This window comes from Podarcis erhardii (genome assembly GCF_964252035.2).
Source record: "Podarcis erhardii genome assembly, chromosome: 3".
NCBI lineage: Eukaryota > Metazoa > Chordata > Lepidosauria > Squamata > Lacertidae > Podarcis > Podarcis erhardii.
The window spans coordinates 124,577,692-124,599,766 of record NC_138507.1 but is presented as its reverse complement, the minus strand read 5'-3'; the positions used below and the strand labels follow the sequence as shown (position 1 = coordinate 124,599,766).

General features: G+C 51.1%; 3 protein-coding genes across 4 annotated transcripts; all 3 read right to left on the bottom strand.

The window, feature by feature from the left end:
- Positions 1-1,556: 1,556 nt before the first annotated feature.
- MPV17 (mitochondrial inner membrane protein MPV17) lies at positions 1,557-13,705 on the bottom strand. Its single transcript, XM_081855077.1, has 7 exons — positions 13,560-13,705; positions 7,310-7,425; positions 6,994-7,086; positions 6,385-6,480; positions 2,721-2,753; positions 2,311-2,363; positions 1,557-2,221 (listed from the first exon to the last, which is right to left on the bottom strand). Exons 1-7 carry the CDS (start codon positions 13,630-13,632, stop codon positions 2,152-2,154), a joined length of 534 nt encoding a protein of 177 aa, XP_081711203.1. The 5' UTR covers positions 13,633-13,705; the 3' UTR covers positions 1,557-2,151.
- A 2,587-nt stretch (positions 13,706-16,292) lies between these two features.
- Positions 16,293-19,724, bottom strand: LOC309337826 (uncharacterized protein). The gene has a single exon (XM_081854722.1). The coding sequence runs from the start codon at positions 19,698-19,700 to the stop codon at positions 17,766-17,768; it is 1,935 nt and encodes a 644-aa protein (XP_081710848.1). The 5' UTR covers positions 19,701-19,724; the 3' UTR covers positions 16,293-17,765.
- Positions 19,725-20,082: 358 nt separating this feature from the next.
- LOC309337983 (zinc finger protein 202-like) lies at positions 20,083-21,663 on the bottom strand. 2 transcript variants are annotated; one of them, XM_081855068.1, is made up of 4 exons: positions 21,176-21,663; positions 20,902-20,977; positions 20,555-20,637; positions 20,083-20,343 (listed from the first exon to the last, which is right to left on the bottom strand). In XM_081855068.1, the coding sequence occupies exons 1-4, from the start codon at positions 21,335-21,337 to the stop codon at positions 20,098-20,100; spliced, it is 567 nt and encodes a 188-aa protein (XP_081711194.1). In that variant the 5' UTR covers positions 21,338-21,663; the 3' UTR covers positions 20,083-20,097. The 2 variants fall into 2 exon arrangements, with proteins under 2 accessions (XP_081711194.1, XP_081711193.1); XM_081855067.1 differs by having other exon boundaries at positions 20,902-20,983; positions 21,176-21,662.
- Positions 21,664-22,075: the final 412 nt, after the last annotated feature.

The following is a 22,075-nucleotide window of genomic DNA, read 5'->3' as shown; positions in this document are numbered from 1 at the left end:
GGAACTCTGCGTGGCTCTCCAGGGAGGGAAGGCCCGAGGGGAGCTCACTTGCGCTTCAGAGAACTGGGTCTGGGGGTCTCATGGCCAAGGATGGATGGGGCCAGCGCAGGCTTGGGCCGCAGCGGGACTTGGAGCTGGAAGGGGGGTGCTGCAGCCCTTCTTGGGGTGTCCCTCCCCAGCTACGTCTGCCTTGCTGGGCCAGAGAGCGCCTGGAGGCTCTGGCTGACCAACAGGTTTATTTTCGGCCATCGCGCTGCCCGCCCCCCACGCCCACCTTATGGCCCAGCCGAGTGGAGAAGGGGCCTTGCGCCTGAAGCCCCGCTGGGCGGGGAAGGGGCCCGGCCTCTGCGTCGCCTGGAGCTGAGGCTGCCTCGCTCACGAGGGAAGACGGCGCGGCGCAGCGCGGGGCTCAGCTGGCTCGCTCGGCCGCCGGGAGACAAAGCAAACAGCCGCCGACAATTGCCTGGCCTCTTGGCAAACACGCGCCGGGCAGCAGGCGAGCGAAAAAGACCGGCCCGCAGGGAGGAGGCCGTGTCCCGCCATCGCAGGCACGAGCCGAAGGAGCGGGCGGCAGGCTCGGCCCTCGGAGCCGCCCTGACACCTTCGCCGGGCCGGACTCCTTGCGTCCTTTTGCAGATGCCCGATTCCACCTTCCCCGAAAGGCAGCAGGGGCACCTATCATGTCCAGCACCCCCTCCCACCCGAAGGTAGACCCCTCCTGCCCACGGAGGCTCCATTTAGCCACCGATAGACGTTTCCGCCCCTTTGCCTATTCCCCTTTCAAAGCCACCTTTGCAGCTTTCACCTTTGCCTGTTCCTCACTTCCTCTGGGGGCCACACAAACACCCTCCCTGTAGATCCTGCCCCGCACGTTGTCCACCTTTTCATCCAGAGGCTGAGCCGCACCTCCTGGGCCTGAGAGACCTTCACCCCGAGACCCACATCAAAGACAGAAGTCACTGTTTTTCACAATGGATTTATTCGGCTCAATAGCCTCCTTGACAGGAAGGTCAGAGAAAGGCACAAAGGGGGCCCTTGCAGTCTGTCACAGTGGTCAGCCAGATGCCCTCCCTTGCTTCCCTTCCCTAGCAACCAGGATTGAGGTAGACTGTCCCTGCACATGGAAGCTCCATGCAGCCATCCCAAAATGGCCCCCAATAGAACTTTCTCCTTCGTACAGTTGCTGAATACTTTTCGGAAGTCACGTAAAGTGATGAGCGCAGATCAAAGCCTGGTCTCTCCCAGGCTCTCCCCTCACTTGACACAAGCGGCTGCCATGCATTCTGCCAGGGGAAAGAGCCAAGAGGTGGGCTAGATCATGGGCAGGCAAACTAAGGTCCGGGGGCTGGATCCGGCCCAATTGCCTTCTCAATCTGGCCCACGGACGGTCTGGGAATCAGTGTGTTTTTACATGAGTAGAATGTGTCCATTTATTTAAAATGCATCTCTGGGTGATTTGTGGGGCCTGCCTGGTGTTTTTACATGAGTAGAATGTGTGCTTTTATTTAAAATGCATCTCTAGGTTATTTGTGGGGCATAGGAATTCGTTTCCCCCCCAAAGTACAGTCCGGCCCCCCACAAGGTCTGAGGGACAGTGGACCGGCCCCCTGCGGAAAACGTTTGCTGACCCCTGGGCTAGAGTCTGCCTGTTTCTCCCCACTGTGCTCTAACAGAGGCGGCAACTGAGGAGCTTCCAGTGGGGCGCAGGGGTCACAGCACCCCTGGGGCCTCCCAGTGACACAGAATGACGCCCTCGACCCTCATGTGGGGCTGGGGCTGCTTTCGCCAGTCTGGGAGCCGGGTGTCGAGGCAGAGGGGGTTCCCTTGCCAGAGACCATCCAAAACAGACACAGTAAGGAGCTCCAGGCGATACGGCCCATCAGGGGTGAACCTGTGGCTCCCACCAACCCTGACAACTGGGCCACGGAGCCGCTGGGAGCAACTGGGGCCTGGAGCCCAACCATATCTCAGGGATTCCGGGCTTCTCTCTGCCAGTGGGGGGCCAGTATTGGGGAGGAGGTGCATGGAGCAGTCTGGCCCCTTGGCTGTGGGGCAGGCGGGTGCACAGGGCCCAGATTGCCAGGCAGGCCATAGTGGATGACAAGAGTCGGATGCAGAGGGGCTGGAGTCAGGATGAGTCTCCTCCACCGGTCACAGCTGGTTGGCCTTCCAGGAGAGATAGGCGTTCCAGACAATGGCAACACACTGGACCACGGCCAGCCTGGGGGGGCAGAGAAAGAGCTGAGGGGCAGCGACTCTGCCAAGGGGGGCCGGGGGGGGGGTCCTGCAGGCAGGAAAGGCAGGTCTTACCTGTAGTTCAGGGGGACGAAGTAGAAGTTGGCCACTTGCACAGCTGGCCAGATCTGAAAGGGAGAGGGAGCGAGAGATGCGCCACTGTGGAAGCAGTGTGGCCGCCAAGCGCAGGGCCCCAGGAAGACCCCTCCCCAACCCCCCAGGCCCAAACCTCTCAGTGCCATCAGGGGAAGGGGAGCTGTGATTCCTGGGTGACAACTGGGGGCTCCCTCCAACTCTACAATTCTGTGATGTGCTGAGCTTGGAGGCTGCCAGGGAGATGCTGCCGACCCACTGACCAGGCGATCCTGTAGGGCCTCTGGAAGGGCAGCCAAGGAGCCCCCTCTGCCAGGCAGGGCTGGGGCGGGGGACAGATGGCAGGCGGCACAGGGAGGCAGGTCCAGCCAGGGGGCAGCCAGAGGACTCACGTAATAGTTGGTGATCAGGGCATCCGTGTAGTCCTGCAAGAGAGCAACAGAGAGAGGAGGGGGGGGTGAGGGCTGGTTGGCAGCCGGCCCCCACGGCTCAGTCAACCCCACCCCTGCTCTGAGAGGGACTTCTCCATGCCAGGCACCTCCGGGAGACTTCTGGGGAGGCCTCTGGGGAGGCTCAGAGCCAGGGAGCATCTCCAGAGGTTTATCCCAGACTCCTCTCTCTCAGACAGAAACAGGCTGCCCTCCTTGTGCCTTGGAGTTTGATCTTGTGACCAAGGGTGGCATATAAATCTAACAAAGAATAACAATAACAGTGTTGTTGGTCTTCCTTTCATAGACTTCGCCTCACCCCCTCCTCTTAGAAAACAACCCCCATTCCTTCCAAGACTTCCCCTTCCCAGGTCACCTTTACAGCACTCCTTGGAGGGGCCATTATTATTATTATTATTATTATTATTATTATTATTATTATTATTTACAAACCGCCCTATACTCGGAGGTTTCAGGGCGCTTCCAACTGGCTCACCTCCCTGAGGGACATGGGGGGGGGTCCCCCTTCGCAAAGGCTCAGCCACTCCCCCCCCCCCACTGTACAGGCCTGTCCTTGGGGCACCTGAAGCCAGCTGTGGCTCAGTCCTGGAGGAGTCCTGGTGGGGTTGGGGGAGCAGAAACCCTTCTGGTCCACGGAAGCTCACCATGGGACCCCCCTCTATACTTCTGGCCCCCAATTCTATACTCCTAAGTGGGGGTCAGGCAAAGGCAGAAGGCAGAGGGGCGCTGGTGTGTTACCCCCCCTCCCCCAAGGATCCTGCTTGGCTCTCTCCACCCCCCTCCCTCTCCTCTCTGAGACTTGGTGGCACATCCAGCTCCTCAGGAGGGAGGGGGTCACTGTGACATTTATCCTCCTGTGACTCATCTCTGGTGAGTAAAGCAGCCGACTCTTTCAGTCCACACCAAGATGAGATATGAAGAAAAGGCTCTTGAGAGAGATGGGGAGGGGGCTGTGCGTGTGTCAGGCGGGCCGGATCCCTGCACCAGGCTGTCCAGGTGACGCCAGAGACATTGGCAGGGGTCACGCAGGTCCCTCGCAGGATGGGAGGCGGCAGAATGGCAGCCGGGGGGGGGGGCAGATGCTGCAGCTCAAAGGGCAGAGGGGCTGGAGGGATGGGCAGGGGACCTCTGTGGCACGCCAGGACATCGGAGGGGAGCAGGGCCAGAGCAAAGGGGACGGCCACGTCGTCCAGTGGCCCCTCTCCCACCACCACGCGAGGGCTCTCGCGCTCAGATCCTGCTTGGCGGCTTCCCTTGAGGGCACCTGGCTGGCCACTGTGAGAAAAGGAGGCTGCCCCAGAAGGACCACTGGCCTCATCCAGCAGAGAAAGAGCACAGCAGGACGTCAGCTTGCCTGTGACACCCCCTCCCCAGCCTCTCCTTCGGCCTGGAGGAATTTCCCTTATCTAAGAGCCATCCAAATGGGTGGCCGTTACACTTCCGGGTTAGCGCGAACGGCTAATGGCGGATTCCCTCCGAGCTCCGGAGGGAATCGGCTCTACTGAGGACGGGTCTTGCCGTGCCGGCGACACGGGGACCCTCAGAAACCGCAGGCGCGGAAGCCTGCGGACTTGGTGACTCGGTGGGCACCTTAAGCGCCCTCCCCGACCCACGAAGAGCCTTTTTAAAGGCTGCGGAGAGGGTACGGAGAGTGGCGTGGTGCTGAGAGTAGACCGCTACCTCAGTAGAGCGAAGCCGCAAGCCATGGCCGGAGAGCGCTGACTTTCTTCCCAAAATTTGGACTGGATAACAAAGGACCCGTGAGTAGTGGAATTTGGACTTTAAAATTTTTATCCTGTGAATTTGGTACGATCGGGGGATGTGTTAAAGGGAAGTCCGCACCCCCTCTACTTATAGACGTTTCAAAGCAAGGAACGGAGAATTAAGGCGGAATGAATACTGTTTTGATGATTTAAAAGTTTCTCACAAATTTGATAGAACAAGATTTTTGTGCTGGAGAGAAAGGGAATTTGGAACTTTGTGTGTATCCCCCCCAAAAAAAACCCGGGAGTGTCCTATTTGGGTGCCGGAGGAAGAAGTGAAAGGAGTTTGACAGCTGTCAAAGAAGCTGTCAAACGGGCGGACAAAGTAAAGAATTTTGCTATTTAACAACTCTTGGAATTAAAGCTGATACATTTGGACTGAGGCGATTGGAAACAAAGTATTGATAATAACAAAGTAACAGATTATTGGAAAAGGACTACTAAATAACTGAAAGCCCCCTAGGGGGAATTAGTGACATTACAATGGCTGCAGAGGGAAAATTACTGGCGGAGATAGAAAAAATGTTTTTTCTCGTGGGAATCCTGCAGGAGCAGAGTATGGCTCTGAGTAAAGTTTTTATGACCTTGAATCCTGAAACAAACAACTCTGCTGAATGCACAAAGGAGACGCATGATAAAATTTCTGCAGCTGAGCAGGAAGAGATGCCTTTGGAATTGACAGAGAAAAAAGAAGGAGTTCAGACACTACAAGTGGAAAATATCAACCAGGAATCTGCAGTGTTAGAGTATGAGCAAGAAGACCTCTGGATTACAGACCTGCGAAAGATGAGAAAGAAGAAGAGAGAAGCCCTTGGAGTACTTGGAATATTAAAACTAGAAAGAACAAAGCAACATGATTGGGACTTTTCTCTTGAGTATGGAAAACTAGATGGTCTTTCGCAGCAAACACTCTTCAACATTCTGGATGAAAGAAAATATGATGTGACTCTGACTGAACTCCTTCGGGGTCTTAGGACCATCAAAGAGGACTACCAATATAGCTGGCAGAGAGGGACTGACAGAGAATCAGACGCCTCGGACGTGAGGAATCCGGGCTAGAACTACTTTTTGCTTGTTTTCTGGACATTTGTCTAGGAAGGGACAGAAACCGGGGCAGGGGGGGGAGAGAATAGAACTATAAAATGTTATGTTTTGTTTTACTTGGTCAATGTGACCTATAATTAATATAATAAAGGGAAAATTTGTGAAGGGGAAGTTAGATCGACCTTAAAAAAAAAAGAAATTAATGATTATAAGAGAATTGGATAGTTGAATATAGATAAACAAAAGAATTTAATCTTTAAAAGCAATGTGAATATCTTTAAGAGGTTAGGTAAGAACTTGCTGAATTAATTTTGGAATTGGGATGTAAGAGGAGGGGGTGGGGGGAAGTCAATGAAAGTGGGTAAAGAAATTTAGGGTATGTAATTGTATTTGTGTGTTTGTTTGTCTTTGTCTTTGTGTGTGTGTCTGTTGTTATAAAATGTAAAAACCCAATAAAAATTATTTAAAAAAAAAAAAAAAAAAACCAAATGGGTGGCCGTTGCTGCCCCTAGTGGAAGGGAGTTCCGCTGCTTAGCTAAGTGTTCTTGGGCCAAGAAGTCCTTCCTTTTGTTAGACCTGGATCCAAACGCCTCTCCAAAGGCGGAATGGAAACCTCCGAGGAGTAACTCTCTGGCAGAGCAATTGTCTACGAGCACAGAGGCAGAGGGACGCCCCAATACTGGCAGTATCAAGGGAGGAAATCAGGGATTCTTCAATGCGGGGGGGGGGGTCCCTTGCAACTCTGCCGCTCCAGAGATGGCTACACCCCTTCCCTACCAGCTGCACTGCGGCCAACTCACCCGCTTGATCTTGTCCCAGTTCTGCTCCAGGGACAGGCCGTTGAGTGCTCCTGCCACAGCCAGGAAAGAGCCCAGGAAGCAGGGGGCAAAGCCAGCCTGTGGGAGAAAGGAGAGGGGATCCATGGGGAGAAGGTGGCGCCAGTGGCATCTCAGCTGCCAGGGAGACCTCAAGCAAGGAGCTGGGAAGGAGGAAGAGCTCTCTGGCCCCCAGGAAGTCCCCTCCCCACCCGCCCCTGTGCAGCTGACGAAGAGAGGGGCCAAACCAAGCATCAGACCAAGTCGTCCTGGGGCTGGAGCAGGGACAGGTGATATGGCAGCCGTCTTCAAATGCCCAAAGAAGGAGCCAGTTTGTTTTCTGCTGCTCCTCCAGAGGGGAGGACCCAAACCAACGGATTTAAATGTAAGAAAAGAGATGAACCACTAGGGAAAACTTTGCCATTTGACAGCGGAACAGAAACCCCTGTGAGACGGTGGACTCTTCCTTCCAGGGAGGTTTTTGAGTCGAGGTCGGATGCCCGCCTGCCAGGGATTCCTTAGCTGTGGAAGAGGAGCCCACAAAGCCCCGGCCAGCTGGTTGGCTTGGGGATCCCACGGAGAGAGTCTCCTGACCTGATCCAGCAGCATCTTCTGGAACGCAGCCACCCTGGTGGTGCCAGGCACCAGACGGTCAAGGACGTGGTACCAGCCTCCAATGACCGGACCCTGCAGGGGAGAGGGGCAGTCCGGGGTCACAGCACAGCAACGGAGGCAGAGCCTCCCCCTACAGCCACAGAGGACCAGGGAGACCCAGGCCTGCCAAGTCAAGGCCCCCCCTGGCCCAGCCCCCTTGGGGAAGCAGTCTCCCCAGGAGCCAAGAGGAACGTCTCCCAGCCCGGAGGCCCTTCTGGCTTGGTGCTCCTGTGCCACCCAATTTGCCCTGGCTCACCACAAAGCAGAAACCGATGGCCATCATCCTCAGGGTCCGCCGGCTGCTGTGTCCAGCCAGCCCCCTCCTCTCCACCGCCTGCTGGGAAATCACATCTCCCACGCCCACCAGGGTCCCTGTGCAAAAGCAACAGCATCTCGTGGGTGGGGGGCAAGGTCTGTCTGCCCAGCCCCAGAGGACAAGTCAAATGACTCACTTCCTGGCTTGAGCCAAAGCACAGTTGGCTCCTTGTTGCCTTGAAGATCCGGATTGAAAACTGGAATTAACCCTGAGTGTTTTGATCCTGGTTGGCAAGGCAAGCTCAAACCCCAGTTTGCCAGCCTGAAGGCAGCTCTGAGCTCGTTTGCTCCAGGCAGAAAAAGAGGGAGGGCCGTGCATGACCCCCCAGAGCCGAACCATGCTTGGCGTTACGGCTGCGCCAGCCGCACGGGATCTCTAGGTTCAGGGGCTGCAGTTCTCGCCAGACAGAAACTCTTCAGGCTTAGCTGTGCGGATGCTCCTCACGTGGAAAATCTCATGTACACACACAAAAATGTATTTCTTTCCTAAAATTCATACACCGCTTGATGGGGGAGGGGCGAATCCCTCAAAGTGGTTTACAAAAAGATAAGAGTTTGGGTGACCATCAGTCAGGGATGTTTTAGTGGTGATCCCTGTGTTGCAGAGGGTTGGACTAGATGACTCTCAGGGTCCCTTCCAACTCCACAACTCCCTATAGAAGCAACCAGTCGTGATGTCTGGAAGTGAGAGCTGGACCATAAAGAAGGCTGATCGCCAAAGAATGGATGCTTTTGAATTCTGGTGCTGGAGGAGACTCTTGAGAGTCCCATGGACTGCAAGAAGATCCAACCTCTCCATTCGGAAGGAAATCAGCCCTGAGTGCTCCCTGGAAGGACAGATCCTGAAGCTGAGGCTCCAATACTTTGGCCACCTCACGAGAAGAGAAGACTCCCTGGAAAAGACCCTGATGTTGGGAAAGATGGAGGGCACAAGGAGAAGGGGATGACGGAGGACGAGATGGTGGGACAGTGTTCTCGAAGCTACAAACATGAGTCTGACCCAACTGGGGGAGGCAGTGGAAGACAGGAGGGCCTGGTGTGCTCTGGTCCAGGGGGTCACGAAGAGGCGGACACGACTAAACAACAACAAAAATAGAAGCAAACTATAGACTGCTGGGTTGGAAGGAGGAGGAAAGGGGTGCAGGGCTGCCTCCATTTCTGCCAAGCCGCATCTTCTCCAGCCCCGGTCTGGCTTTTTCTGGTCTCTGGCCAAGGGGGCAGAGCCTCTGAGCCACTGCCCCCCCAAAAGTCCCTGCCAGCTATCTGTTGACGTCAAGCCTCCCTCCTTGGAGTGGATCCAGTGAGCTGGCAAAGGGAGAAGACTCAGCCCTGTGCCCAGAAGAAGAGAAGCCGCTTCTCTTCCCCCAGAGAGGGGGGACGGAAGGGGGCCATGGCTGAGCGAGGGAGGGGGCTCAGCCAGAGCCTACAAGCCAGGGTCTGCAGAGCAGCACAGCTGCCCCCGTTTCCTCTGCATGCTCTGACCTCCAGGTCCCAAGGAGGGTGGGGCTCCCCTTCCTGGGAGGTTTTTACACAGACTCTGCAATTCCTGCACTGAAGGGGGTTAGACTGGATGGGCTTTGGGGATCCCAATTCTACCATTCTAAGAATCTGCCAGAAATGCCAAATGTGACCCCTGTCTCAGTGACTGCTCTGCCCACCAGCTATTTAACAGCCCCTGGCAGGAAGGCAAAAGAAAAGGAGTTGGGAAAGGGAAATCCAACGAGATGGCAAAGCGGAATGAACATCAAGATTTCACTCTGGCCTTGAGCATGAAATTGGGGCCCTGCAAAAGTATGCGCCAGCCACGTGACTGGAAGATGCCCCCCATGGAGAGTCACAGAATCCCCCCTCCCTGAAGAACACCAGAGTCCCCAGGAAATTGGGGGGGGGGGGAGTTGCAGATCTGCAGCGGAGGAGGAGGAAGAAGAGGAGAGTCGCTGTGAATCTGGAGGTTTGAAAGGAAGCAGCACACAGAACTGAGTTGGGCTCAGGTCATGCTCTGGGCAAGGGGGGGGGCTGTCATTCATTTGGGGGCACCTGGCTGGTCACTGTGAGAACAGGACGTTTGGCTCCTTTCATGCAAGGGCCCCTTCCCAAACTAGTCCCAATGCCTGCTATCTAATGCCTCCCCCACCCCCTGCCCTTGCCTGTGCAGACTTTCCCTGGGTGGGATATTCAGCCCCCGAGAGACAAGGAACCCCCCCCCCCACCGTGTCTGTGATGCCGTGTCAGAAACAGTGTGGTGTTGGCTCCGCTTCCCCACTTGCTCATTGACAAACTCACAGCTTCTGTCACCAAAGGCTTCCTCCCAGCTCCATTCATTCATTCATTCATTCACTCACCCAGATTGGCGGGAAGGGGGGGCGGGAAGGGGGGGAGAGGTGGCACCTGTATGACGCAGCTGGCAGCCGGGCCAAGTGTAATGGGATGAGAGTCGCTCTGTGCCAGCCGCACCACAGAGATTGACGACTCCCCGGGCGATGACTTCACCCGCAAGGAGCCTTGGGAGGCTGCCAGCGCCACTCAGTGGTCACTCCCCCCCCCCAACACACACAGCAGGCGGGCAGTTCCATGGCACCTGGTGGAAGGATGGACGCCCCCCCCCAGGAGAAGTGAAGCAGGGGGAGGAGCTAAGAGAAGCCCGGCAGGATCTAGGCCAAGGCCCACCCTTTAATTTTATATTTCAGACTTTCATTTTTATACATTTCAATAATTTTACAATCATTTTAACATTTCAAAACTTAACTTCCTTCCCCCTCTTTTTGTGGCTCCTTAAATTTATTTTTAACATCTTCCACATATCCAAATTAACTTAACTTGCTCATTTATTCATCTATTTTAAATATATACTCTTATAAAACTGCAGGTTATTACAATAAACCTGTCAATGTTCCTATCTGTTTACAGTTTGTAAATATTCCCTAAACCATTTCCATTCTTTTACAAAAAGTTTTCTACCTTGATTTCTTATTTTTCAAGTAAGTTTCGCCATTTCTGCGTATTCCATAAGTTTTTGTATCCATTCGTCTTTTGCTGGGACTTCTTCTAGGCCAAGGGTCCACCTGGTCCAGCATCCTGTCCCCCCCACCCCCCCCCTGCAGCAGCCAGCCAGGTGCCCCAGTGGGAAGCCCCCAAAAAGGGCAGAAGCAAGAGAGCAGCAACTCTCCCCACTTGCAATGCCTGGCAACCGATATCAAAAATGTTAGAACTTAAGAACCCAATTAAAAGCTATGTTAAAGCTCTGGTTTTCCCAGTAGTGATGTATGGAAGTGAGAGCTGGACCGTAAAGAAGGCTGATCACCAAAGAATGGATGCTTTTGAATTCTGGTGCTGGAGGAGACTCTTGAGAGTCCCATGGACTGCAAGAAGAACAAACCGATCCATTCTGGAGGAAATCAGCCCTGAGTGCTCACTGGAAGGACGGATCCTGAAGCTGAGGCTCCAAGACTTTGGCCACCTCAGGAGAAGAGAAGACTCCCTGGAAAAGACCCTGATGTTGGGAAAGATGGAGGGCGCAAGGAGAAGGGGACGACAGAGGACGAGATGGTGGGACAGTGTTCTCGAAGCTACCAGCATGAGTCTGACCAAACTGGGGGAGGCAGTGGAAGACCGGAGGGCCTGGTGTGCTCTGGTCCAGGGGGACACAAAGAGCCAGATACGACTAAACAACTAAATAACAACAAGAAGAACCCAGTAAGAAGCAACTGGATCAGGCCGATAATCCCTCTAGCCCAGCATCCTGTTCTCACAGAGGTGAGTGAGATGCCTGTGGGAATCCTGCAAGCAGGATCTGAGCACAAGAGCAACTCTCCCTTCTTGCGGTTCCCAGCAATATTCAGATATTCAGAATATTGATATTCAGAAGCATTGCTGCCATCATGGCTAATATCCTTCCATAGCCCCACCCCCCAGGAATTTGTCTCATCCTCTTTTAAAGCCATCCAGGTTGGTGACCAGGAGCTGGGGAGTCCGGGGTGGGGAGGACTGCTGCTTCAGAACTTGTTTGGGGCACAGAATCCAGAGCGGCAGCTGCTGCAGGGAGGGTCTGTCCCCAGTCCAGGCAGAGGGTGCTATCCTGGCTGCACAAGGGGACTCAGCCCTGCTAAGGTGCCAGGCGGGTCTTCCTTGGTTTGCAGGTGAGGCCTTCACCATTCACAGCTCTGGTAAAGGCAAAGTTCCTCCCCCCACCCCCAATACAGGCTGTGCATGGTGTCAGCTACAGCCAAGCAGGCTTGTCACACTTACAGTCACACACAACGTTCCACCACCTTTGCTGTGGAGCAGGTATGAAGACCTACAGGTGGCGTTGGCTTTTGGACAGTGCTTTTTGATTTTTAAGGGCACTTATAAGCCGCAAACTCATAAAATCTAGCAGTCTACACTAAAATCATTTTTGAAAACTATAAAAATGCAGAACAATGACCAAGAGGGAGGAAGAACTTCCTGACAGTAAGCGCTGTTCGACAGTGGAATTTGCTGCCAAGGAGTGTGGTGGAGTCTCCTTCTTTGGAGGTCTTTAAGCAGAGGCTTGACAACCATATGTCAGGAGTGCTCTGATGGTGTTTCCTGCTTGGCAGGGGGTTGGACTCGATGGCCCGTGTGGTCTCTTCCAACTCTATGATTCTATGAAATGAATTATCTAAAAGCACTTAGCAAACCAAAAACATTTTCATCAGGCAGCCAAATGTTGGCACCGTCTGATTTCAAGAGAAACGGAATTCCTATTTCCTGGAGCCTGCGTGCAAAAGGCATTTGCTTGTGGATGAACTTGAAGGATATAAGCCAACTGTGAGGCACCTCAGGGCAAGACCTAAGGCTGCTCCCATCTGGGCTTGGTCTCTGGCTGCTGACCCCTGTGATGGTGGACTGAAGGAGCCCACTTCCCTAGCTCCTGACTGGGGGTGGGGTCCTCCCACCTGGGAAGAGCTGGGCAGCCCAATGTCCTTCAGTCAGGGGGCTGGCTAGTCAGAGCCATCTGCGGCCCCCCAACAATTCAGCACAGCTCCCGGCACCACCCATTCTCCAGGAGGCAGTCCAGCCGGAGGTCAAACAGTGGGCTTGTGACCCCCACTCAGCCACTGGGGGACTAGTCTACCTCGCAGGGTTGTGGTGAAGATGGAGACTGGGCTGGATGAATCCCTAACCGGAATTAAGATCGCCGGAAGAAATATCAACAACCTCAGATATGCAGATGACACAACCTTGATGGCAGAAAGTGAGGAAGAATTAAAGAACCTTTTAATGAGGGTGAAAGAGGAGAGCGCAAAATATGGTCTGAAGCTCAACATCAAAAAAACGAAGATCATGGCCACTGGTCCCATCACCTCCTGGCAAACAGAAGGGGAAGAAATGGAGGCAGTGAGAGATTTTACTTTCTTGGGCTCAATGATCACTGCAGATGGTGACAGCAGTCACAAAATTAAAAGACGCCTGCTCCTTGGGAGAAAGGCGATGGCAAACCTAGACAGCATCTTAAAAAGCAGAGACCTTGCCAACAAAGGTCCGTATAGTTCAAGCTCTGGTTTTCCCAGTAGTGATGTATGGAAGTGAGAGCTGGACTATAAAGAAGGCTGATTGCCAAAGAATGGATGCTTTTGAATTCTGGTGCTGGAGGAGACTCTTGAGAGTCCCATGGACTGCAAGAAGATCCAAACTCTCCATTCCGAAGGAAATCAGCCCTGAGTGCTCCCTGGAAGGACAGATCCTGAAGCTGAGGCTCCAAGACTTTGGCCACCTCCTGAGAAGAGAAGACTCCCTGGAAAAGACCCTGATGTTGGGAAAGATGGAGGGCGCAAGGAGAAGGGGACGACAGAGGACGAGATGGTGGGACAGTCTTCTCGAAGCTACCAGCATGAGTCTGACCAAACTGCGGGAGGCAGTGGAAGACAGAAGTGCCTGGTGTGCTCTGGTCCAGGGGGTCACGAAGAGTCGGACACGAATAGACGACTAAACAACAACAAGAAGACATGCACCGGCTTCTTTGAGGCGGGAACAAAGGCAACGAGGAGAGGACGCTTGAAATCCCAAGGCACCTGCTTCCCCTTTCCTGGCAATGAGACTCCTGCCCCGGAGCCCTCCCTCTCCAAGCCCCAGAGCCCGCCCCGCCCCGGCCCGGGAGAGCCAAGCAGCGCCGCCGCCGCCGCCGCCACGCCGGGGTGAATCCGGAGCAGGGGGCGCGGCCTCCCTCTTACCGGCGGTGCCGATCTGCACCTTCCACGGGTGCCGGGCCATCAGTCTCTGGTAGCCTCTCCACAGGGCCGCCATGCCGCCTCCGGCGCGGCACGGGGACACGAGCGCCCGCGGAGAACCGGAGCCGAAAGCGACTCCACGTGCCGCCAAAGGGGCTTCCGGCGCCCGGAGATGACGTAGCAGGCGCCTCCGAAACCGCGCACGCCGGTTGGCAGGGAGGGAGGCGCCGAATAGACAACGGGTAGAGGTGCGCGCGGGAGGGCGCTGCCTGCTCTTCCGAGAAAGAAGAAAACATGGCGGGGCCCGGAGCTGCGCGGGGAGATGGAGGGCTGCGGTTGTTGCTTAGTCGTGTCCGACTCTTCGTGCCCCCCTGGACCAGAGCACGCCAGGCCCTCCTGTCCTCCACTGCCTCCCTCATGCTGGGAGCTTTGAGAACACTGTCCCACCATCTCGTCCTCTGTCGTCCCCTTCTCCTTGTGCCCTCCATCTTTCCCAGGATCAGGGTCTTTTCCAGGGAGTCTTCTCTTCTCATGAGGTGGCCAAAGTCTTGGAGCCTCAGCTTCAGGATCTGTCCTTCCAGGGAGCACTCAGGGCTCATTTCCTTCAGAATGGAGAGGTTGGATCTTCTTGCTGTCCACGGGACTCTCAAGAGTCTCCTCCAGCACCAGAATTCAAAAGCATCCATTCTTCGGCGATCAGCCTTCTTGATGGTCCAGCTCTCACTTCCATCCATCACTGGGGAAAACCAGAGCTTGAACTATACGGACCTTTGTTGGCAAAATCATAGTAAAAATAAAAAGACTTAACAACAGAACAACAGTCACATAAAGTGTAAAACGCATGTGTGGGTGTGGGTGGGTGGGTGGGGGAATTAAGCCTCGGGATACACACGGAGCCTGTTGGAATTTGCAGAGGCTTTCTCCCCCTTGAGATTTTGGCATAACTAAGTGCACCCACACTAGAGCATTATGTGGAGGAAAAAGCAAAGCCTCCAGGAAACATGCTCATCCCCATCAGCATATGGCTCAGTTGGGTTGATCCAAGTTTAAATGTAAAGACAATATCTTTATTTTGGAAAAACGCCCCCCACCCCACATTCATTGATAGACCAACACTCATGTTTTTTAATTGGTAGCATTACTGGAATTTATAGAAAGGGGGGGGGTTGCCCCTCCAGCGGACATCATACACGCTCTGACTACAATCACTCCTGCAAATGTCCCCACAAAACACTTCATAACAGTTTTTTCCTATCGCTATTCAAAAGGGCCTCTGCTGCACATTACCAAATGTAACAACTCACTGTATCTATGTGCTAGCTCAATGGGAAAACTTTAGGAAGTCATATAAAATCAATAGGGTACTCAAAATCCAGAGAGTGTAAATAAACCAAAACACCTACTTCCAGGTTTGCAGTGTTCTTATGCCAAGTTGTTCATAAACTAAGCTGTTCTTAGACCAAGGTACTACTGTGGTCAACTTGGCTGAGAAACGGGATCATGTATATATTCCCTTTTGTTTTTACTTAATGGGTTTGAGGTGTAGGTCAGGGGAGGGATGGGGCAAACTGCTGGAAAACCCTCCCAGATTGTGACATAACTTGTGTCTTTGAGGTGGCCTCTTGCCTGGCACTCTGGGGCCAGGATGCCAGCAATTAACACCTGTGAAAAGGGTTGCTGGGTACGTGAATTGTAGCATGGGTGGAGAGGGCTGGTGGAAGAGGGTTTCCTAACTATTCTGAGCACGGGGGGGGGGGGGGGCTCTTTCAGGGTACATGCTGTTCTCTGGGGCTGCAAGAGCCAGGTGCCCAGGCAAAAGGGACGAGTTTTGCCCATGTAGTGGCTGCCTGGTTTATGTTTATTCTCTTGGAGGGAGGAGAGCTGGTCATGGGTCTGCTGAGGGAGGGGGGGCAGGGGTCCCGCTTTTTTGCCCACCTTTCTTCCATTTCTTATACATGCCCTTCTTAACTCTCAGCTCATCTGTAAGCTCCTTATGCAGCCACAACGGTTTCCTTAGATGTACTTTTGGGTGGCACTTTTTCTTTTATGACACCCCCCCTTTAATACTGATACTTTATTGAAGGTTTTGGTAGAGAAATGAAGTTAAAAAGGTGGAGAAAGGTCAAAACAAAGCAAAATGAACTGTTTGAAACATGATACAATACAATATAGGGGTAAATAAGTAGACCGGTTATTTTTATAAATGCATTCAAGATATTATATTTGCCATAGGCAAATATAGACTAGAACTTGGTTGTTCTAGTTGTACTGCCAGTGAAGAAGAGGACTGCCACGAGGCACATCAGAACAAAGCTCAGACAAGACTTTCAAACACAGCACACAGAGAGTCATAAAATACAGGATCATAAACATCAAAACATCCTACTACGCACATTGGAAAGATTGCAGGTCATGGGATGTAAACACGCATGGCTCTATACTGATATCATTTCCCTTATTTATCTAGCATACTCCTGGTCCGTTAGGTCTTAACTTACAACTCATCGGACAGTTTTCTTAGCAACCAGACCATCAGTGAGAAGGGACGAGGACCAGAATTTTCTCTCCTCTCTCTGGGCCTCACACAGCTTCCAGGAGAAATACTACTTCTTCCCCGGATGCTAACTCCACACGCGACCCTTTGGCAAAACATCCATTTCCCTCCTAGAAGCCCATGCAATGTTCACACAGCATAGGAAGAAAGCGCGAGGGGTACAAAATGCAGGCACACAGGAATCATTCCCTGATGCATTCTATCGGAAGGTTAAATGCAATTACTACTGGAACAGTTAGAACAAAGTCAAAAGTTATATCTAATGTCTAATTAAATATCCACATATTACATTAGGATCAATATCAGTATTTCAGCAGAAGGAAGGGCATGAGTTGTCCACATATAGTTGTTGGTATGTGGTTTAGGGTAATATTATCCCCTGACAATTTCAATTCCCTGCCCCCAAAGTAGTATTTATACCTTATAATACTTTCCTCCCCAAATGTGCAAGTGTCAGACATTGCATCCAATAAATTATAAACATTATTTTTTGTTGTATAAGACATGATTCATAATCTAATGAAACATGAGCTACCGAAGTTAAAACTTTGTCCCACTGACGGGGTAAGACAGGAACCTCCACTTCTTTATTTTGTTCGTTTCTCAGGTTTTGTATGTCAAATTGCTTGAGTGAAATCAGGTATCCGTAGAAAACAATCCCTGGCTTTTTAGTCTCAAAGGATTTAGCCAATTGTTCTAATATCTCAGGTGTCTTAGATTCTGTAAAAGCTGCTGGTCCAAATAAAGATGTTACAACGTGTTGCAGCTGCAAATATTGCCACTGATCCAGCCTCTCTCATAAATCATGATGGACACCTGGTTAGCCAATGTGGAAACAGCGGGGCCCTTCTGATGGTCTCAGGCTCCTCTGGACTGGTACCTTCTTTATAAAACACCTTCCTGCCTGCTGAGTCTATTGTCTATTCCTGCGTTTCAAGGGATTGGACTGGAGGCTCCTTGGGGTCCCTTACAATTCTACTGTTCTATGATCCAATGAAGAAGATCTCCTCAGCTCCCACCTTTGGGTGCAAGATCACCTGAGGCCGCTGTCAAGTTGTCTTGCATTCAACAGGGACCCAAGGCTCTCAGGGACCCAGGGACTTAACATCACTCTGGGCTCTCACATCCAAGACAGATCGTTCAACAGCATGACAACTTCTGGTGTCATGCTACTGGTGGAGAGGACAACATTCCGGACTACACTGGTGGAGAATGGAATAAACTGTTGGCTGTTCCTGAAGGAGCCAATACCGAATTCTCCAGCCAGATATTAAGCACATAGAGCATGTTGACTGAGGTCCTCCTCTGAGGGTCTTCTGCTGGTTCCCTCACGGCAAGAAGTGAACTTACAGGGAACTGGCAGAATGCTTTCTTGGTAGTGGTGCCCACCCTGTGGAACGCCCTACCTTCAGATCTCAAGGAGATAAAGAACTACATAACTTTTAAAAGACATTGGAAAGTCTTTAATGTTTGATATTTTACTATGGTTTATATATGCTGTAAGCTGCCAAGAGTAGTTGGGGAAACCCAGTCTGATGGGTGGGGTATAAATATTATTATTTTTAATCCCAGAGGTTCCTTATGAGGACCGTTCAAGGGATTTCCATATGTTTAGCCTGGAAAGTCAAAGGATATGTGATAGCCATGTTCAAATACTATGACTCCCTGCTGTGAGCTCCTTGATGGAAACTGAGACTTTTTTTCCATTTGAAGCTCTTTCCACATTCCAAGCACTGATATGGTCTCTCCTCACTGTGAATTCTTTGATGGGAAATAAGATGTTCCTTTCTACTGAAGCTTTTTCTACATTCCAAGCACTCATATGGTTTCTCCCCTGTATGTATTCTTTGATGGGAAGTGAGTGTAGCCCTCCAAATAAAGCTCTTTCCACATTCTAAGCACTGATGTGGTTTCTCTCCTGTATGAATCCTTTGATGGGTTGTGAGCTTAGATTTCTGACTGAAGCTCTTCCCACATTCTAAGCACTGATATGGTTTCTCTCCTGTATGTATTCTTTGATGAGCCATGAGCTTAGCTTTCTGATTGAAGCTCTTTCCACATTCCAAGCACTTATAGGGTTTCTCTCCTGTATGAATTATTTGATGGGCTGTGAGCTTAGCCCTCTGACAAAAGCTCTTTCCACATTCCAAGCATTCATAAGGTTTCTCCCCTGTATGAATTCTTTGATGGGCTGTGAGCTTAGCCTTCTGAATGAAGCCTTTCCCACATTCAAGGCATTTATGGGGTTTCTCCCCACTGTGAGTTATTTGATGGGAAGTGAGACGTTCCTTCCTAGTGAAGCACTTTCCACACTCCAAGCATGGGTATGGTTTCTCCCCTGTATGAATTCTTTGATGGAAAAAGAGAGAGCTGCTGTGACTGAAGCTCTTTCCACACTCTAAGCACTTATGGGGTTTCTCCCCGCTGTGAGTTCTTAGATGGCAACTGAGATTGGAGCTGCGATTGAAGCCCTTTCCACATTCGGGGCACTGATATGGTTTCTCCCCTGTATGAACACTTAGATGAGCTGTGAGCTTGGCTTTCTGACTGAAGTTCTTTCCACATTCAAAACACTGAAAAGGTTTCTCCCCTGTATGAATTCTTTGATGGGAAGTGAGACTGCTCTTATAGGTGAATCTCTTCCCACATTCCAAGCACTGATATGGTTTCTCCCCTGTGTGAATTCTTAGATGGGAAGTGAGACTTTCCTTATGGGTGAATCTCTTTCCACATTCCAAGCACTGATATGGTTTCTCTCCTGTATGAATTCTTTGATGGGATGCAAGACTTTCCTTATGGGTGAATCTCTTTCCACATTCCAAGCATTCATATGGTTTCTCCCCTGTATGAATTCTTTGATGAGAAGTGAGCTTAGCCCTTTGACAAAAGCTCTTTTCACATTCCAAGCACTGATAGGGTTTCTTACTTGTATGAATTTTCTGATGGGAAGTGAGATGGGACCTCCGACTGAAGCTCTTTTCACATTCCAAGCACTGATATGGTTTCTCCCCTTTATGAATTATTTGATGAGATGTGAGTTTAGCCTTTTGACAGAAGCTCACTCCACATTCCAAGCACTCATACGGTTTCTCCCTTGTATGAATTCTTTGATGGGCCGTGAGGTTAGAACTTTGCCTGAAGCTCTTTCCACATTCCAAGCACTGATATGGTTTTTCTCCTGTATGTATTCTTTGATGGAGAGTGAGCGAGCCGCTGAAACGGAATCTCTTCCCACATTCCAAGCACTGATATGGTTTCTCCCCACTGTGAGTTCTTCGATGGGAAGTGAGATTGAAGCTGTGACTGAAGCTCTTTCCACATTCCAAGCACTGATATGGTCTCTCCCTTGTATGAATTTTCTGATGCGACACCAGATTGCACCTCTGACTGAAGCTATTTCCACATTCCAAGCATTGATGGGGCTTTTCCCCATTGTGTGTTCTTTGATGGGCTGTGAGACTATCCTTCCGACTAAAAGTCTTTCTACATTCCAAGCACTGATAGTGATTCTTCCCAATGGGATTTATTTGATGGGATGTGGAATAGGAGGTCTCTCCTGTGTCAATTTTGTAATGGTCTCCATTGCTCATGATTTCCAGTCCACCACCTGCATCAAAGAGAGAAATGGATTAGAACTTCAGGAAGAAATGGAGCCCCAAATTATTGAACAATACCCTTACTACAAGCTTTTCTGCCTTTGTTGATGCTCATTAACATACACACTGATGGGGACCAGAGCCTGGCACCTTCCAGGATAGATTATGTTTGGCCCAATCATGGAATCTCTGCCATTTGCAAAGTCAGTTGTCACTTTGGTCAACCAAAGGCCAACAGAAGCAGAGACAAAAAACCTGACAGAAGCTATTTTAACTTCCCTCACCACTGTGAAGACCAGCATGAACATGGTTTAAGAAGCCATATGTGGAGGAAGAATATTGTTAGACCAAATGGTAGATAGCTCTCCATTTAAGGTGAGCTGTGGGGGAATTAGAATCCCAAATGTTGGTGGTGGTGCTGTTGTGCTCCATCAAAATATTGAAAATTCCTCACATATAGAAATGTATTGGATTTCAAAACAGATACTATGATCCAGCAGGAAGCCTTACTGAGAGAGTCCACAATCCTACGATTCTCCTCCATGACTTCCTTATGCAGAGCTCTCTGGTCAGGATCCAGCAACGCCCACTCCTCCTCTGTGAAATACACTGCTACATCTTTAAAGCACAGAGGACCCTAAAAGGAAAAGGAAAAAGTCCTCCACTTAGACAGCATAAAGATTATCTACTATACATTGCTCGGTTGTTTTCTGTCTGTTAAGTGTGTTGTTTTAATGGAATTATTTTCCTACATATGTTAATTATGTATGCTTATTATAATGTTTAAATGGAATTCTTTTATTGTGCATTTTAATGGGCCCAGAGGCTCCCTGATTCTTTCCCAATACCTGATCTGTCTCCACAGTTGCTGCTTCTCCTCCACTACCATGAAAAGATGGATGAGGAGGTCTGGGGGGCATCCTTCTGTCACCTGCAAGAGGCACAAGACAGTGGGAAGCCATCAGTTCCTGCATCTCTCAGAGGTTCAGCACTTCATCTCTAACTACAGATAGGCCTTATTAAAAGTTTTCCTTGCTGAGTGCATTTAGACATTTGTACCCATTTCAAATTTTAGTTGTGTCAAAATACATTCCCCCCCCCCCCTTGGGGCTTTCAGCCTCCCCTCAAAAGATTTACACAACCCACAGATTAGTTTCAAAATCCACAGAATGAGAAAAAACTATTTCCTCCTTACCCAGCGGCCTCCCTCTGGTGTCCAACGGAGTCTTCTCTGCCTCACAGGAATCAGGGCCCATTTCGGCAAACAGATCCTTTGCCTGAAATAGGATTCAAACAGAGAATGGGGAGAAGAGTTGGAAAAGAAATGGCAGAGGCAAAATCTTTGGGGGTATCAGATCTAACTCACTGAATGTTTTCCAAAAAATGCTGAGCCATTAGTAGAGAATTTGATTATACTCTTCCTCATGTTGGGAGCCCCTTGGGAGTTTCCAGAGGAAAGTCTCTCTCACCTGCTGCTCTGCCTGCTTCCTCTCCTCCGCCTGACTCAGGAGGAAACCTTCAGCCAGGACCATTGCCTGTGAAGTGGTCTCTGCTCCACATTCCCTCACCCAGCTCTCCATCTCCAGCGGAAGGACAGCCAGGAACTGCTCCAAGATCACCAGGTCCAGCATCTGAGCTTTCGTATGACTTTCTGGCTTCAGCCACCAACAGTCAAGGTGGTAGAGTTGGCCACAAGCCTCTTGGGGTCCTTTGGCCTCCTGGGAGCAGAACTGCCTCAACTGCTGGCTCTGCACCTCTGAGCAGAGGGTGTCCTCCTCACCCAGGATCTTCTGCACTGAGTTTTCCCATAATCTCCCACTGCTCCCAGTTTAGAGGGTAGGGCAGCTTCCTGCTTCAGGACCAGCTGAGTCTTGCTCATCCATCTGGGCTCTCATGAAGCCTCCAAGAGATCGGAAGGAATCCTTTCGTTTTCTGCCAAGTTCTGATTGTCCAATTTAGATCCTACAAAGCAAACATATTGGTCTGTTAACAGACTGACACATGGTCAGGAGAAGAGAAATGTTTCCTGAGCAAGCGTGGATGAGTCTTGCCAGGAGCCAGGGCTGGACTGCACCACAGCCCCAACTCTGAACCTTCATTAACAGGAAGAAAGGAAGAAGAAAGAGATGGGAAGCCTCTAGCCCTGGTCTAAGGAAAGTGACCATGCAGAATTGCCTCACTGACAATTTCATGACCCAGAAGGTGGAAGAAACAAGAAGGGGATCATCTCTCTTGGACCTGAGACAGGGACAAAGTGATCAACATAGTGGAAGTACAGTGGTACCTTGGGTTGAGAACTTAATTCGTTCTGGAGGTCCGTTCTTAGCATGAAACTGTTCTTAACCTGAGGTACCACTTTAGCTAATGGG